Source organism: Halichoeres trimaculatus, unplaced genomic scaffold (genome assembly GCF_033239565.1).
Source record: "Halichoeres trimaculatus isolate MK-OKI-2021-1 unplaced genomic scaffold, fHalTri1.1 fHalTri1_scaffold_16, whole genome shotgun sequence".
NCBI classification, from domain to species: domain Eukaryota; kingdom Metazoa; phylum Chordata; class Actinopteri; order Labriformes; family Labridae; genus Halichoeres; species Halichoeres trimaculatus.
Genome location: NW_027437194.1, coordinates 24987369 through 25004649, shown reverse-complemented (window position 1 = coordinate 25004649; position 17281 = coordinate 24987369). Strand labels below are relative to the sequence as shown.

The 17281-nt window shown below is 40.1% G+C and overlaps 2 protein-coding genes across 3 annotated transcripts; one reads left to right on the top strand and one right to left on the bottom strand.

Annotated features, from left to right (window-relative positions):
- The first annotated feature begins 670 nt into the window (after positions 1–670).
- On the top strand, positions 671–7989 carry zmynd19 (zinc finger, MYND-type containing 19). The gene is made up of 6 exons (XM_074691172.1): positions 671–976; positions 2604–2663; positions 2752–2858; positions 4856–4996; positions 5408–5588; positions 5739–7989. Exons 1-6 carry the CDS (start codon positions 926–928, stop codon positions 5880–5882), a joined length of 684 nt encoding a protein of 227 aa, XP_074547273.1. The 5' UTR covers positions 671–925; the 3' UTR covers positions 5883–7989.
- Positions 7990–13007: 5018 nt separating this feature from the next.
- On the bottom strand, positions 13008–16719 carry cdk2ap1 (cyclin dependent kinase 2 associated protein 1). Of its 2 annotated transcripts, none has more exons than XM_074690565.1 (4): positions 16575–16719; positions 13951–14051; positions 13651–13777; positions 13008–13563 (listed from the first exon to the last, which is right to left on the bottom strand). In XM_074690565.1, the coding sequence occupies exons 1-4, from the start codon at positions 16600–16602 to the stop codon at positions 13496–13498; spliced, it is 324 nt and encodes a 107-aa protein (XP_074546666.1). In that variant the 5' UTR covers positions 16603–16719; the 3' UTR covers positions 13008–13495. The 2 variants fall into 2 exon arrangements, with proteins under 2 accessions (XP_074546666.1, XP_074546664.1); XM_074690563.1 differs by lacking the exon at positions 16575–16719 and adding an exon at positions 15995–16153.
- Between the last annotated feature and the right edge of the window lie 562 nt (positions 16720–17281).

The window sequence follows — 17281 nt, the reverse complement described above, 5'->3', positions numbered from 1 at the left end:
GAGCAACTGTCAAAGGGTACAATGGTTTTCAAAGTGATTTTGATCTCATGTAGTGATTTCAACTACAGAATCACGTTTGTTTTAAATGCAAAAAATTGGGCTTGAGAGTGAGGCAGAGAGTAAAAGATAAAGGTAAACTTTAAGACAGTGCCACTGAAGTTGTATTTCAAGCAATGTTCTTTTTTTCATGAAATTGCTCCTAGATATGTTGTGATATGTCATCTACCTACTGCCATGTATTCATTTGTTGTGCTGGATACTTTGCAGCCATTTTGCAAAAATAAATAAAACCAGCTTCTATAACATGATTTGCATTAAAATGTTTGAGCACCTATAATTTAAGATTTCTCAGTGCTGAAAAAGATATTTTGGGCATCTTTACAATTATCAGTCAATGTTTATTTTTTTTATTTTTGTATTTGGAATTACATTATTTCTTCAAGTTGATTTTTTTTTGACATAAATAAAGATAGGATTATAATACAATCAAATTAGGCTTTTTAAATCTCACATTCACACGCCCATCAAACATTTCGCGCGAAAATGGCTGGAAATGGTCACGAGAGTGTGATGACGCTACAACAAAAAAGGTGGACTTAAAAAATACTCATTTGCTATTGGACAGTTTCACGGAAAGCCTGGCTCTAAAAACATAACGCTTCATTTGATTGGTCGAAGTGATTAGTGACTTGTCCCTGCCCACCCCGCCCCCATCAACACGGTCGGTTTTCCTGCGCCAGCCGCGGTGTGTCACCCGAGGCTGGGCTGCTGCTGCCAGAGAGACCCGGAGCCAGGGCAAACCTCAACCAGTCGACCCAAACTGGCATCGCAGCGGGGCTGAGGGGCTGCCCCTGCGATTATTAACACTGAACACCGTTAAGTTTGGATCCTACGCCTCTGTCTGTCATCACTGCCCGTCCTCCTGATGTCGGATTTCAAGCTCGGGATCGTTCGGCTCGGCCGTGTGGCCGGGAAGGTGAGCTGGATCCCAGGGCTGCCATGTGCGGCCGGGAAGGGCCCGGGGGACCGAAAAAACGATGGAAAATTCTCTTTCACGATGATGATTCGGTGCTAGACAACTCTCTACATCTGTATCAAACCGCTGTCGGTGCCAAGGTTGGCAAGCCTTTCGTTTTTTAGTCGCTTTGAGTGGATTACAGAAGCCGGCCGTGTCGATCTGGTTTTCCGTTCCTCTGCCGCTTCGCTCGCTATGCAGCTAAAGCTAACTAGCATGTAGTCGGTTGCGTTAGCTCTAGGTTCACGCTAAACGGTCTAATAATGTAAAAAACAGATAAAAACGCGTGTTCCTCTGTGCTTCGGGTTTCTGTTAGCAAATAAATTGTGAGGGCAGTCCGTGTTCTTGTAGCGTGTTAGTGTAAACACATCAACGGTCGCTGGTTTGGCTAGCAGTGCCACGCTAGCTGTGTTATGTGGATTACAGGCGGTGTGTCTGCTGATGAGGAAGCCACCGCCATGCTCCATCAACTGAGTCTTTGTGCAACGTGACAAAGCACCGGCAGCACAGCCCACTGCTCAAAATCTGGGGCCGAAAATCTGTGTTGTGTTCGGCTTCGGCAGTTGATCTCTCCGTACATGTGGCCAGAAGTTGCTCAACGTTGGTCTTGTAATGGCTCCTGGCTGCTCTGCTCACGCCACACTCACTCGAGATAGACGCGTTTTGATTGAGCTGTGACGAATCAGCTGCACACCTGCTGTATGACAGATCAGTCTGATATCTATTCCCATAATGTCAGATCTGTTAATATCTATACTATAGTGTGACAGTCCTGGAAAAGTGTCACATTGCATGTTTGGACCTTCTGGTATGGAGGTAAACCCGTGTTGAAGTGTGGGGCTACCCTGTCAGTATCTGGTCACGTGCAAGTGTAAATCCTGTCTACATACACAGGTAGTCCTAACACAAGTGTGCCTCTTTCTTGTCAAGTCCACACATTAACCGGTCAAACCAACTGCATTTAAAGGATTGTGAAATCATCGTTTTTTGTCGACATTCTTTATCTATGATGCCTAAAAGACGTTTACTTCAAAGGTCCCGTGTGGACTTTCTAAATTATCATGCAGTAGTCTCACTTCTATGTATTTTGCATTTTCATAATCCAAAATTTAAATTGAGATAAACACCAAAATGAGTTATTTTGAAATGCTATACATTTCTGTGGCAGGGTTAGGTTTTTACAGTGAGAACAATATTCCATTTGAATCAAAAGAAGAAAGGATTTTCTTGGATTTATTTTCTGGTAATAGTGGACACTGGAGCTGGACTATCAAACAGAAAAAAGACTTCAGAGCAGAAGAAAGCTAAAGAGGAGAATAATCAAGTACGAAGGCTGTAAAGCAGAACCTGTGAAGAGATTAGCAAATCTGCTGCCCTGTGAACTCAAAGCTCTTAATATCTTGATTGATTGACTGTCACTATTTCTCACTTAACTTGTTATTAGCTCCACATTTGCTTTGTAGTTCCTTCTAAAGATTTCCATAAATGCTAACATCTTTTTTAAGCAAGAGATGTGAAATAAAAGTAGCTTGTGTGGTGCTCTTCCTGTATAAAATATTTGTTTTAAATGTCTTTATTCTGCTTCCAGACAAAGTACACACTGATCGATGAGCAGGACATACCACTGGTGGAAAACTATGCGTTTGAGGTAAATAAAGTGATCTGTCTTTTCAAATTTTGCTGTAAATATCTTTCTGATAAATCCAGTAATAAACCATGTTGTAATCCATTCCCAGGCACGCATGGAGGTAGATGCAGATGGAAATGGAGCAAAGATCTTTGCTTATGCTTTTGACATCGGAAAAGGTCGCTGGGCAGGACGGCCTTTGCATGAGCTTCTCTGGTAAGTGCTACAGATCTTAACAAGTAACAGAGTACTGATTTAACTGATCAGGAGTTACGCACAAAAAATATCTACAAGCCTGCTCCACATGTTTTTACTCAGTGTTTTAAACATGCCTTTCAATCATCCATAGCTATTCAGGACCTTAAGTTACACACATTCTGTTACTGTAGAAAATATGACTTTGGAGAAAATGCATTCAGTGTCTGTGTTTTCACAGGTCAGAAGCAAAACTTGTAGAGCTGAAACGATTCCTCGAATAATTCGAGATACTCGATTACAAAAAATGATCGAGGAATTTTCTCCGCCTCAAGGAATTGTTTAATTTAAAAAAAGATCAGAGAATGGCATTTCAAATAGAGGTGACGCCATATTTAGAGAGTTTTACAGACCCCTCAAGCCACCTCTTTGTCAAAATAGCGACTAGCAACAAATCTACCTTTTTTTTTGGAGTTTGGAGACTGATAGGAAAGCATGTATTGATCTGCATCAGCTGCTCGTATCTCATATCTCAACAGATCGTACGGAACTTTGGAATTTATCACCCAAAGTCACTTGATTTTACACTTGCTTGAAACAAATTGTCATTTGAAAAACTTAACTTTAACTTAAAAATGTGTTTTATTCGATTACTCGATTAATCGATGGAATTTTCAGTAGAATACTCGAATACTAAAATATTCGATAGCTGCAGCCCTAAAAACTTTGGTTAATTAGTAATCAATAACTGATCATTTACATCTTCAAAGATTAATCACTTGGAGTTTTGTGGTTCTTTGATATTAAGGACCTGTTCCTGCATCTTTCCAAACTCTTAACCAGTCTGGTTTGAGTTTGAGTTTCATAGATCCTATAGCCCAAAGTCACATCTTTGAGTCAAGCCACGTCATTTTAATCCAATCATGGGGAACAATAATACTTCAGATGTTGAGTTCTTGAATACAATCACCACATCCCAGCCTGCAGGCGTTTCATCACATTTAGAAAAGTTTACAGATTTAGAGGCTGCTTTACTTAGTCTGACTTGACCTGACTTACAAACTGATCTGCAGATTTAATAGGGATTTAGGGGCGACCAGAGATATCATTTTAACATTTAAGCTTCAAGTGGTCTCAGGGATTAAAACTTTTTTTAGAACATAATGCTTTTAACTCAGAGATGCAATCAATGCATCATTCTTATTAGGGATGCATGATATTATTGGCACAATATCGGTATCGGCTGATAAAAGCTTAAAAACACGTTTATCGGTATTGGCAGATATGAAAATTTCTGCCGATAGGCACAGCCAATAAGGTGCTATTCAGTTAGGATTATTATTATAATTTTCCATCTAAAAAAATAAGCTCCTTAAATAAGATTTAGCACTTCATTTATTTGCACTGCAGAGCTCTGTATCTGTCACCAGGTTGTTACAGTAGCTCTAAAATAATCAAATGCAACTTGGTTATGTTTAAAAATGCATTGTACATTTAAAGTTCATGTGATCTAAAGAAATTATTTTTCTGTGTTTCAATACTGAATGTCTTGAGTTTGAAAAAAATAATACATTTCTTATTTATGGTAAAATCAAATGTTTTTTGTCTTTTTTTATGTGTGTTTCTTAAACAAATAAGACCGTCGCAATAAGAGTAACATATCAATTCCAGTACAGGATAGACTTAGCTTTCTTTACAATGAAGAAAACAAACAAACTTGTGATTACCGGTATCGGCCAAAAGGAGTTTCGATATACCGGCATATCGGATATTGGCAAGATTCCAATATCATGCATCTCTAATTCTTATACATCAGTATGTCTCAAATATTTTTATTTTTTCACAGTAACAAAGTCAAAAAGCTGCTTTAAGATTGAGAAATTCTTTCTCATACTAAATAACAGAGTATTTTAAAGGAAGCAGTTGTAAATGTTTTGTAGCTTACTAGAATGGCAGTGAATTGACATAATTTTTTGATTTGTCACTGACTTAGATTCTGTATTCTTGTCTTGCCTCAGGGAGAAGCACAGAGGAGGCATCGCCCCCAGTTTTCAGGTCATCCACATTAACTCTGTGACCGTGGACAACCGGCTAGACAACCTGCGTCTGGTGCCTGTGGGCTGGAGCCCCAAACCAGAGGAGATCTCCAGCAAGCAGAGGTAAGACTCATCCATCCATCCATCCATCCATCCATCCATCCATTAGTCCATTGTCCCATCATTCCATCCCGCACACTTTTCCTTATGGGGTCATGGGGTTCTTGGAGGTCCTGGAGCCTAACACTGCTGTCATTGGGCAGGAGGTGGAGTTCATCATAGACCACTAGCCGACCACAGGGCTAACATGAAGAGATGGACAAGCATTTCCCCAAACTCATCTATTTACAAATCAGAGTGACCATCATGCAAACTCCTCGCAGAAAGACTCCTGTCTACATGTGTGGTCCTGTGACATATCAAATGTCTGATCAGCCCGGTCATCCCTCCTAATTTATACAGAATGGTGTGATGTGTCCTGTTCTTTCTCTGACATGCTCCCTGTTTCTCTTCTGTTCTGTGCTCCTGCTTCAGAGAACAGTCACTTTACTGGCTGGCCATCCAGCAGGTCCCCGCTGACCCCGTGGAGGAGCAGTACCTGGAGCTGAGCCGCACACGCTACTACAATGCTAACGGGGAGCTGGTGGAGGAAGAGGAGTGCTCCTGCACTTACTACGAGTGTCATTATCCTCCGTGTTCACTCATCGAGAGGAGGGTACGAACTCTAATTAGTCAGATTTTAATCCATGCAGCGTGAAGTTAAATCCTGCCCAGATTTTACTTTTTTGATGAGTGATCACAGCAATGAATGATGTCTTTACAAAGAGCCAATCATGATCTCTTTCTTTTTTTCCTTCTTTTTCAGCTCCGGGAGTTCAACATCTGCGGCCGCTGTCAGGTGGCGCGTTACTGCGGCTCCCAGTGCCAGCAGAGGGACTGGCCCGCCCACAAGAAGCAGTGTCGCGAGCGTAAGCGGGTGCTGGCTCTGGAGTCGGAGCCTGAACGATGATCTGCCATCATCCTCGCCCGGGAGAGAGGGGGGAGAACGGAAAGGGGGAGCAGGGTTAGACTTGCGGGAGGGGAGCGGGGATGAAGTGCAAATTTTTGAAAAAGCTGACAAGAGACTAATGACTGAGGACAATGTTGGTTGCTTGATGGACTACGGTGGTAAATAGATGCAGGATAAGGAATCAAAAAGACATCTTCCCTGAACTGGTTTCTCCATAGCTTGCTTTTCATGTGGATGACGCGGAGAGTTTTGTTTTTGTTTATCTTTATTTTTCTCGGGGAGGGAGACCCTCGACTACTTGCTGCTATGGTTTTGTAGGTGAGGGAGAAAAAGTATTCTTGTCGATGAACTGGACAAGCTTCTTTGGACCACAACACAGACAGTCGTCGTCACCCACTTGCGCTCCTCCACCCGGCTGCTGGGTGCGGTGACGTCTGTGCAAATGGGGGAGGGGGGAGACCCCGGGGCTGCAGTACCCGTCGTTCAGCTGGTACAACAGGACATGGACCTTTCACTGTATCGCTCCCTTTCTGACCTCTCTGCTGCACACGGCTGCTGTCTTCATGGTCATCGACTCCTTCGCCGCCTCCACGCCTGTTTGTCTGTCAGTCTTACTCCCTCTAACCTGACCCCTGACCCCACACCTCCAACCACAACACACGTCAGAGTTCACTAATCCAGTCACACTACCAGTATTGGGTGTGAGAGTGTGTGTGTGTGTGTGAGTGCTTGTGTATGTATGTGTATGTGTTGCCAAGATGTACTGAAGGACATTAACGTGGGTTCATTTTCAGGGTTATTGTACGTCGTTTCTGTTCTTAAAGGGGCCATATGTCACCGTTTTAAATTTCATATTTAATCAGAAGAGAATGGTTTAAAATATTTTCATGTCTAATAATAAAGTAGCTGCCAAATAAAGGCTGTATTTTCTTTTCTGGAAGTCTCGTTGACACATTGGAAGTTACCATTTGATCTCCATAAATGTGATCAGAATCAGAGTAACTGGAAACTTTCCATCAAAAACAAACTGATTAATGTGTGACAGCTGTTCCTGGTGTTATTGGTACTGAAATATTAAGTTATCCTTTCAGAAACTAAGCTTCTGATGTTGATCAAAGTGATTATTTCACTACATGCGGCGTGGCACTACTGTATCTTCCATCCCTCCAGTCAGTTTCTCATTGCTGGTTTTTAACACACAACTGTCTTCATCTGTATTTGCACCCGCGGGGGAATCCATGTGTGTGTCAGGGCAGGTTGTGCTCATTTCTCTGTGTAAGGGTTTATTTTCTATTTTGAAGAGAATCCACCAGTGGAGCTATATTTATTTAAAATGTTTGATTGTGAAAACGTATTTTTTTGTCCTGGTGATATTTGAAGGCGAGCGTTCTAAAAGTGGGACCTTTTTATGTCTCATCCTGGAGGGAGGGTTAGGAGGAAAGATTTCCTCCACCCCTAACCGTTTCATGCCCTGATTTCTTTTCTTCCTTTGTCCTGAATGCACAAGTGTCGCCCTTCCAGATTTTTCCATGAAATCAGCGCACACCATATTTGTCACTTACAGAGAATCTTCCATGTGAGAGACGTTTGGGAGTGTAAAACTTGAATCCCCTCCTACACCTTTTTTATTTGTGATTCTTTTCAGAGAGTGGTTTTACAAACAGAACCACTTCCTGTGGAAAAGAAACTCCCCCCTTTGTTGTCTTTCTCCTAAATCACCTGCCTTCCTTGTATTACCTGCAGCACACACCTGCTTAATGTGTCCTCTCGTGTCTTAGGTGAGGTGTCCAGACACTTAGTAAGCATGTGATCCATGCGACTTGTTGATTGTTCATTTTGTATGTGTGTGAACAGGTTTTCAACACTGCACTAAAGTTTTGGCTCCCTGTGTTGGCGTATTTGTCATAGATGGGTGGAAGGGCGGGGGGTGTGATTTGCAAATTGGAGTGTACAGATAATGTCCGAAATCTTTTTGTTTTGTAAGAATATAAACATTAATCACATTAGAAATAAAGAGCTACAATATGTGAATGGAAGAACAGTTGGGGAAAACTGACAGTTATTTTTCCTATGTTAAATGATAATAAATAAAATCAACCTCATTTGTCGAGTGACGGTGAAACATGTTACTGGGCTCGTGTTTTGTGGGAGAAACTTCATGAAATACAGGGACATGTTTGAGCAAAAGGAACGTGGACCTTTAACTTCTTAAAATGTGAGTCAGGATCAGGATACCTAAAGGTAGTAGTGATTGGTAGATGTCAGAGCTGGCACGATACGCTATTCTCATGATTCTATTCTGTAATGATTTTGGGGGTGCTGGTTTGATGTAAATTGTGATTCTTCGATATTTACGATTTTTTTCAATTTTGAGTTTGCTTGTTAACACCAGACCATGTGAAAAAGGTAAATGATGATAACGTCTATAGACTATATCAGGAGCCATATTTTCCTATAAAATGCACATCATGTGAGTCAGAGAGAAATGTTTAACCCTCTACTGGGGAAAAGTGGAAACTTTTTTCCAATCCAGTTTATAAACAAAGACTGAAATGAAGGATTTGAAAATTGAAGGGGAAAAAAAGCGAAAAATCCTAATATTGATTTTCTAATTTTTTCTTCCACCCCTGGTAGATGTTTGAGGTAAACTGAACAAAACTACTAATCTGAGGCCTGACATTGAGCTGTGTTTATTACATAGATCTGACAGTGCTGAGAGAAGACTCAGTGGAGGAGGAAATAAACTTAGATATGTAGAATTGGCAGCAGAAGCTGGAAAGCGAGGGTTTGTCCTGCAGATGTAGGATGTAGAGGGTTTGTTGCACAATCAACTTTCTCTCCACTGTGGGGAGCTGGAAGTGCAAGGACAAAACTCGGGAATAACAGTTGTATGAGGAGGAATATTATAAATTGGGGGCCAAAAAAAAAGAACAGAAAAAAATCTCCATATGCTCAGGGCAGATCACAGCCTAGATAGGCTCCTTCTTTTCTTTATTCTTACCAACATCTTCCTGCACACTCTGCCTCTGCGCTGTGTTTTAGGTGGCACTAGTGGGTTTGCTTTCTTCCTTTCTTTAAGTGCAAGTTAAACATATACTTGCATAATATTTTGAAGCACCAGATACATGTTTCATCAAGCAGGGTAGTGTATAGTGAGCTGGTTGATATGTGAAATAGAAACCTGACGGGGTGAGACAAGACTGATGAGATCTACAGTGAAGCTGACAGTGGGTATTCATCTTAAGATGATCTGATTGGTTCGAATACAGATGAAATTATAATCACTCAGTTTTGATGTTTGGTAGCACTTTGCTGGCCCCTCATTCTTCTCAAACAATAAATCAATCTTGATTTATACACTGCCTGGCCAAAAATAGTGTCATGTCATGTGGTCTGATGAGTCCAGATTGACCCTGTTCCAGAGTGATGGGCCATCAGGGTAAGAAGAGAGGCAGATGAAGTGATCACCCATCATGCCTAGTGCCTACTGTCCAAGCCTGTGGGGGCAGTCTATGATCTGGGGTTGCTGCAGTTGGTCAGGTCTAGGTTCAGCAACAGTCTGAGCTCAAAGAATGAGGTCAGCTGACTACATGAATGTACTGAATGACCAGGTTAGTCCATCAATGGTTTTTTTTCTTCCCTGATGGCACGACCGTATTCCAAGATGACAATGCCAGCATCAATAATTTTCACTCATGGATTGGCCACCACAGAGTCCAGACCTTAACCCCACTGAGAATCTTTGGGATGTGCTGGAGAAGGCTTTGTGCAGCTATCAGACTCTACCATCATCAATGAAGATCTTAGTGAAAAATTAATACAACACTGGATGGAAATAAATCTTGTGACATTGTGGAAGCTTAATGAAACAATGCCACAGAGAATGGGTGCCACAATCAAAGCTAAAGGCGGTCCAACCAAATATTAGGGTGTGACCTTTTTTTTTGTGGCGACTTTGCTTTTGGCCAGGCATTGTATAATAGGTCTAAACCTGATAGTTTTATATTTACTACATTGAGCAGATCAGTGTGTGGATGCAAAACAATTTTCTTCCACTAAACTCAAAAAGAACTGAAATCAATGTCTGTGGCCCACAGAAAAGAGAAAGTGTTATCAGTCACCTTGACTCTCTATCTTTAAATATGAGTTACCAGGTTAGAAACCTCAGGATAATATTGGACAAACCTGAACTTAAACAACCACCTCAAATCAATATCAGCTTTCTACCATCCAAAAAACATTCTCAAAATTAGAGTAATAGTGTCTTGAACTGACTTAGAGAGACTGATCCATGCGTTAGTCTCTAGCAGGTTAGATTACTGTAACGGCCTGCTCACTGGGCTCTCTAAACAAGCTGTAAAACAGCTGCAGCACATCCAAAACACTGCTGCTCCAGTCCTGACCAGAACCAGGAAATAATGGTCCAGTGCTCAGGTCTCTGCACCAGCTTCCTGAGAATAGACTTTAAAACAGCTCTGCTTGTTCACAAGTCTCTTCATAGTTTAGCCCCAAAGTACATCTTTCATATGCTAGAGCCCTATGAACCAACATGGACTCAGAGAACCCCCTAGAGAGGGGTCTCCTGATGGTGCCCAGAGTCAGAACTAAACACGGTGAGGCTGCATTCCAGTTTTATGCTCCTTAAATCTGGAACAGTCTTCCAGAAGATGTGAGACAGGCCTCAACTCTGACAATGTTCAAACTTAGCTCAGCATACAACTTCAAGTATTTCAACTGCACTCCTGGCCAGTCCTATGACAAAGACCCAACATCAAGACCAGATAAGGAGTCATCCTAACCTGCCCTGAGCAGAGACCTATGCAGCGTTACTGTAAAAAGGAAACTTGATTTTTATACTCATGTGATCGTGTAACACTAATTTCGAAACATTTAAAAATATTATTAGTCTGTTCTTTGAGGTGTCGCTTAAGAATATATATTCTGTGCTGTTTACTGATGCTGGCAGAAGTTGAAACCCAAGCCTAACCCTAACCCTAACACAAATGATGCTGTTTAGGGGCCATGACTCTTCCTTATGGCTGGATTTTGATCAGATTGTCCTTAGTGAGCATTTACCCTTCAGATTTCACAACCTTTCAAGTATTCAACAGCCAAGTGATTGGTAAAGTGTTTGGTTAAAATGTTAACAAATTACTTGTGAACGGGTTTTGACTAATCTTTCTTCTCTTCCATCATGTGTCACCAGTAACAGCTGCTCTGCTGTAGCTGCAGTGACTTAAGCCTCTTCTCTGTGCTGACACTTTTATCTCCACAACAGTCGAAGGGTTTTTCTCCATCTGCCCGCTTTTCATCTTCTCACTTATCTCCAGAAGAACACAGGACCCTGGGCCACCATGGGGTCAAAGGTTGACCTCGGGATACATGTCAGGGGTCTGCAAGCTGGGCTGCTGAGACTCCTGTGATGAATTAGTCCGTGAGCAAATGTCCATTTTTTTTTTATCTTGTAGTAGCCAAAGCCTTAGTAAAGCTATATTTTTTTCTGTGGTAAAAGGTATTTCACATTTCTCTTACTTTGTGCAAATCTGATGATCAAAAGAAAACAGAAATTTCAACAATCTGACATGATAATAGAGTAGCTACAATAATACTAATGTATAAAAAATATTTCTAATGAAAAAATGAGCAGAGAAAAACAGATTTTTTCTGCATTTATATTGTCTTATATATTTTTATACATTATTTTTAAATTATTTATTTATTTAGTTATTTTTTTTTTAATAATTTGTACATATTTTCTTCCAAATTTCATTTATTCGTTTATCTAGGTATTTTTGTGAATTGCTCTGTGTCTAGTACAGAAAAGTTCGTTTGTTAAATATAATTCACCGTTATTTGTGGGGAAAATGTGTGAACACAAGAATCGGTTATATTTTCTATTTTAAAGCTGCAGTACCACCTCCACAACGTCAGGTGTCGCTAGTGATTTGTACAAATAGCCGCCCCAGTCTGTATTTTTTTTTTCAACTGGTGTAAAAAAAATTCTTGATGAACAATAAAAAATATTTTAATAAATAAAAGCAATCTGAAGCAAAATAGAAAACAAAAGAACTTGAGAAAGTAAGTATTACATAAACAATAAAATTAAAAATGCTTTTTTATCACAGGAAAAAATTCGGTTTCCGTGTTTTTGTCTCGCTGCTGTGATACGTCAGCGTATCCGCCATATTGGTAGTGGCAGGTCCACGCGTAAACAAATAGAGGTAGACGTGGAGACTGTGAGTTTTCTGGTCAAAGTGACTTTAACTTCTTTTAATAACCATTTTTTTGTTCAGTGATTGAAGTTAATTTAAGTACTAGAAATTGCTATGATCAAAACATAAAGAAGAACAAAATCTGCTAATCAAATCATGGAGATGCCTCCATAAGATCTGCTCCATCAGTTTTAGCAGTGAAAAATGATTTGTGTGATGTTATCTTTATAATAATTTCCTTAATATCCATGTGTTTACACTGAAGGAATTTTCATATTCCATATCATGATTATTCACTGTTTATTGGCTGTGGCTGAATTTACTGTGTACATACCTTATTTACAGTATTAGTCTGTGTCAATACTTCACCTTTGTAACATGGTGTTTTTAATGACCCTTTGCTTTTGCTTGTGTTGTATCTACAAAGCACTGTCTGTAACACTGGTATAGTGTTATCACTTAAATCTCATGATCAGGATTTGGCCACTGCATCACCAGATGAATCAGAGAAGTAATAACAGCATTCATTTTAGTAAAATGAAGAAAACAGTTCTGCTTCACAGGTTCATATCGTATATTTTTTACTTACCAAGCTTGCTGCTTTTTAAAGTATTGGATATTTCCTTTGTTTATATCTTAAACTCTATGAAACCACAAAGCAAACAGACCTTATTCCTGTCACTTTAATCCCCTGCATTAACCATTCTCTAGTGAATTCCACGTTAGCTTCTTTAGCAGATGACTTACCTTTAATTAAAAATGAATCCCATGAGTGCTTCCAGATAAAGAGCACATCCAGTGGAACAGAACGCCCCACATACAATGAACAACACGATGACAACTATATTGAAAATACAATTTATTACACTGAGTAATAAATACATACAAAGATGCAAGTAACAGCATTTTCCTTTTTTTAATACCAAAACCAGCCTCAACACGAATGAACCAACGCATTTGGCACATCTCTGTCCCTCGATCACTCGGTCACGTGTGTTATAAGGGTCTGAAAATCAGACCAAATACTATCAAAAAGAAGAAGAGCTCTTCTCTGTCTACCCCTGTACAAACCATGCACTGTCTACATTTAACCCACGGGCCCCTTCGCATGCACAAATCAACATTTTAAATATGAAGTCAAAACTTAAGATCCCGAAAGTCGGGCGTAAAAACACACATGACCATCCTTTCGCTTGATTCCAATGACCCACACATGATTTAAATGATCCCTCAGGAGTCATGAGTTGTGTTATTGTTACTTTTTTCTCTCTAGGAGCTCTCTTTTCCATCCTTTCTTCATTTTTACTTCCTCTTTTTAAAAGGAATTGCCATGCAAGTTTCTTTTTTTCATGAGACACACGCCGTTAGTTCTTCTTGCAGGGGGAGGAACAGGTTTGTTAGCTAGGACCGTGCGTTTCTCTCCGTCTCCGCCAGGCACTCGCGCACCAGCCCTCTGGCGTGGATTATTCCTTTAAAGAAACAGAACGTTAGCTCATCAAACACAACCACGCTGCACAGTTTGAGATGTACGCTGACTGCTCTTTGTACACACTTACCTCTTTTCAGTCTCTCCATTGCACTCTTACTTCCGGCATATGTGGGCCTGATCTCCTTGCCAAGCTCTTCAATGATAGCCAGCAGCTCTGCATATTTGTTCTGAGGCACTTGACTGCCAGAGGAGCCCTGAAGTCAGAGCAAACACAGAAGGATGAGCAAAACTCAACACACTTTTTTTTTTGGGGGGGGGGGAGTATTTCTAAAGTACCCTGAACTCAGAGAACAATGCACCAAAATTTGTCAGGACTTAGACTGTAGACACTGGTTTTAATGAGTGGTAGGCAAGAGGGAGGCTTCACCTGTGAGAATCCCAGAGATGGAGGCCCGTAGTCACTCAATAGAGGCCTGTAGGACTGCAACGTGGCCAGGTTAGCTGCTGAGGGAGACTGGAGGTTTCCAACTGAGGAGAAAACACAGGCTGGTCAGTGAACTAATTACACTGTGGTACAAAACATGTTCAAAAACATAATCACAACACACGTGGTCTGCAGATGTGAGCTGGTTGGATGTACTGCCAAATTCTCGAGAGAGTTGCATTTATATTTTTGTTCAGTGTAATTTAAAACAAATTTGGAATTTAAAAGTTGGATTTCCATTCCGCAAGCAGCTCTGGACAGCCTGTTCAAAACGCCATACAAGAATTTAGTGCGATAACCCCGTGAGATTTGCTCAAGTTGTGACATCACAAATTGGTAAATTTTGTCGCTTTAAATCAGGAACCATGACATTGTAGCATGACAACTGAGGAGCAGGCTTTTAGAAAGCTAGGTGTAGAGTTCCCAAAAAAGACATTAGCTAAAATGAATTGTTTCAAACAAAGGCAGAAATGAAGGTTGTTCAAAGATAAGAGCCTGAAGAATGTAATGATCATGTAAAGCTCCTTAAAAGCTATCAAAAGGACAAAATCAAGCCTGAAGAATGAGCACAATACCCCTCTTTAACTCAAACTTGTACTTTTTACACCACAAATGATCACATTTGTTAAAAGACAAAATTCTTCAAAAATAAATAAATAAAAGAACAGCAGAGGTTTTGTCAAACTTCGTTACTGCATGTACACTTCAAGTTACAATTTAAGTATAATTTTATGAAGGACAAAACTGTAATCATCCTAAAACTTTTCTTACAGGCTGAGTTTCACAAATACCCAAATACAAAAATTATCAGAGGTTCGGCGCTTTAAACATTTTTTTTTAGAGACGAATATCAGGCTAAAAAATTGGATGCCCAGAAAGCAGGTTGTTTGTAACGTCAAACGAGAATCTGGCGAGATAACACCACAAGAGTCAAATTGTGACATCACAAATTGGTACATTTTATCATTTTAAATCGGAATATCCGACATTACAGCATGGCAACTGTGGAGGAGGCTTCAAGAATCCTCGGTTCCAGAGAGCTATGAAGTTCCTTAAAGAGACAGTAGCTAAATTAAGCATATTTGACAAGAAAATAAAATAAAGTTTCTTTGGGGGAAAAATTTGTAAAGACTTTTTGAGCTGTAAATAATGTGAAGCTGCTACAGAGCTTTCAGAAAGGTAATGCAAAGCCTGAAAAAACAAGCACAATATATGATATATTTTTCTATAAAGTCTCACATCTTAATCTTGCTTTATGGTATTGTTTTTGATATAATGTCAAAAGACACTGAAAATGTATCAAAGGTTTGGTCCTCCGTTACAACACAACGTTTCATTTCGGCTCTAAGTGGGATACCTAAAGTATAGAACCTACATATTTAAGCAATAAACATTTTTCAAAGAGCGGTATTGTAATTTAACTAAAAGTTATTTTTTGTAGGTGATGAATAAACTCCCCAAATCTCAAAAATATCGGAGCTTCGGTGGGGGTTTTGTCCTCCACCCTCGCCGCTCCCCTGCCGCTTTGTTCGGATGTAATTTTCAGCCTCGGTCGCGAGATGTCCTCGAAGAGTCATAAAAAAATTCAGAGGCAGATCAATCAGCAGCTCCGACCGAGGAGCATCATGGAGGAAACGGAACAAGGCTGGCTCAAGAAGACACAAGTGATACATTTTTGTCACCGTGTAACGGCTCCCACCCAGCGGGACCAGGACCCGGGACGACGGAGAACCACATCTAGGAACCGTCGCCTTCTCGTTCCACATCCTAACCGAGTTTCTCCGTGGCCTGATATCACGGATGGCGCTCTTTTACATTAGTAATAATGGCGGATATGAATTAGCCTAGCTCCCAGGATCTGACCCTATATATATAACTGGACAAAAACTACAGACACGGTCTTTCTCCAGGTATTCTCCGAGACCCCGAATTTAACACTCGATTTAACGGACGCATACTTTGATTTTACCCCGGTTTTTCTCCTTACCCTGGTTCCCTGAAGTTCCCGGAATGTGCTGATGGACATTGGGTTTATAAGACATTCCCAAAGACATTGTAAATTAAAGAAATAAAAATGACCCGAAATTCAGTGAAGCGTCTGTCTCTCACTTTTTGTTTACAACAGCGGCACCGGCAAATATGGCCGTCACTTTATATTGACACCCACTATGCTTTCTAACACTGCTTCTATCCATTGCGGCTCATCAGGAGGAGGAAAAACGGTTAAAAACCTGATTTCCACCATTAAGTGACGGAATTCACACACGCTTTTTCACACATTATCGACGATTTTAGGCATCATTTCTCCAAGTGTGCACTTTGAAGTTGACTTTAAAAACACTTAAATACTATCTTTTTTCAAGAAAGTGTGTGAACATGTGGGGTGTTAAGACTTTTTTCACCACATTTAATGGAAGTTTCAGCAAATTACGGGCAAAACTCACCTTTTACAAACGGGGCTTGTTCTCTTTTTGTTGACTAAATTTTCACTTTTTGAGATTTTTGTTTTGCACACATCACGTTTTTACTTGTGTTAAAGCATGAAAAACAAAAGAATAGTTTGTTACCTGTCTTTGTCTGTGTGGGACCATCCATTGTGAGCTGTTCATAAACAACTAAAAATGGAGAAAAAGTGGTCAGGCTGGTTTTGGAGCTTCTTCCATTCAAACTGTGAAAAGCAGGAGTCAGTTAAAGCCTTAATGTGTGACCCATCCTGAACAACACACCAGGTTTGGTCCAATCCTGGCCCCAGTGTCATGACCTGTAGGGACCCCTGTGAGGCAGGGGGGGGTGGATCCCACAAAGGAGCAGATAATGGTGTGTGTGTGCAGAGGCTATATCCTGTTTTTAACACTTGTAATGTTTGAAAAAAGATGGAAAAATGCAAATATAATGACTTTCTTTACATTAATTTTAAAACTAAAACCCACAAGTGACAAACTAGGGAGCCAAAACACGAAAAAACTTACATTAATATACATTTAAGGCAGTTTTTGAGGTACCTGTACTCTATTGAAGTACTAAAATATAACTTTAAAGAGATTTATATCACCTAGTTATACAAATTTAAAGCCATTTGTAATGATTATGTAATTTTATAATGTATTTTTAAAATTTGATCCCAAAATGAATATTCACAGTCTTAGCAGTGTGAGTAGAAACAACTTATAAAATACAAAAATACAGTGTGAACCCACTCTTACATTTATGCAGCTGTTAACTCTCATCTGAGGCTTTACAACTAAATACATTTTAGGTTTTGAGTAAAAATAAA

Excerpts from the sequence above, each read along its gene's own strand:
- zmynd19 (XM_074691172.1), top strand. The coding sequence starts at position 926 with ATGTCGGATTTCAAGCTCGGGATCGTTCGGCTCGGCCGTGTGGCCGGG. Across the intron at positions 2,859-4,855 it reads CCTTTGCATGAGCTTCTCTG|GGAGAAGCACAGAGGAGGCA; the intron begins GTAAGTGCTACA and ends GTCTTGCCTCAG. Across the intron at positions 5,589-5,738 it reads GTTCACTCATCGAGAGGAGG|CTCCGGGAGTTCAACATCTG; the intron begins GTACGAACTCTA and ends CTTCTTTTTCAG.
- cdk2ap1 (XM_074690563.1), bottom strand. The coding sequence starts at position 16,061 with ATGTCTTTGGGAATGTCTTATAAACCCAATGTCCATCAGCACATTCCG. Across the intron at positions 14,052-15,994 it reads GGGAACTTCAGGGAACCAGG|TTGGAAACCTCCAGTCTCCC; the intron begins GTAAGGAGAAAA and ends TTTTCTCCTCAG. Across the intron at positions 13,778-13,950 it reads CATCTCTGGGATTCTCACAG|GGCTCCTCTGGCAGTCAAGT; the intron begins GTGAAGCCTCCC and ends CTCTGACTTCAG.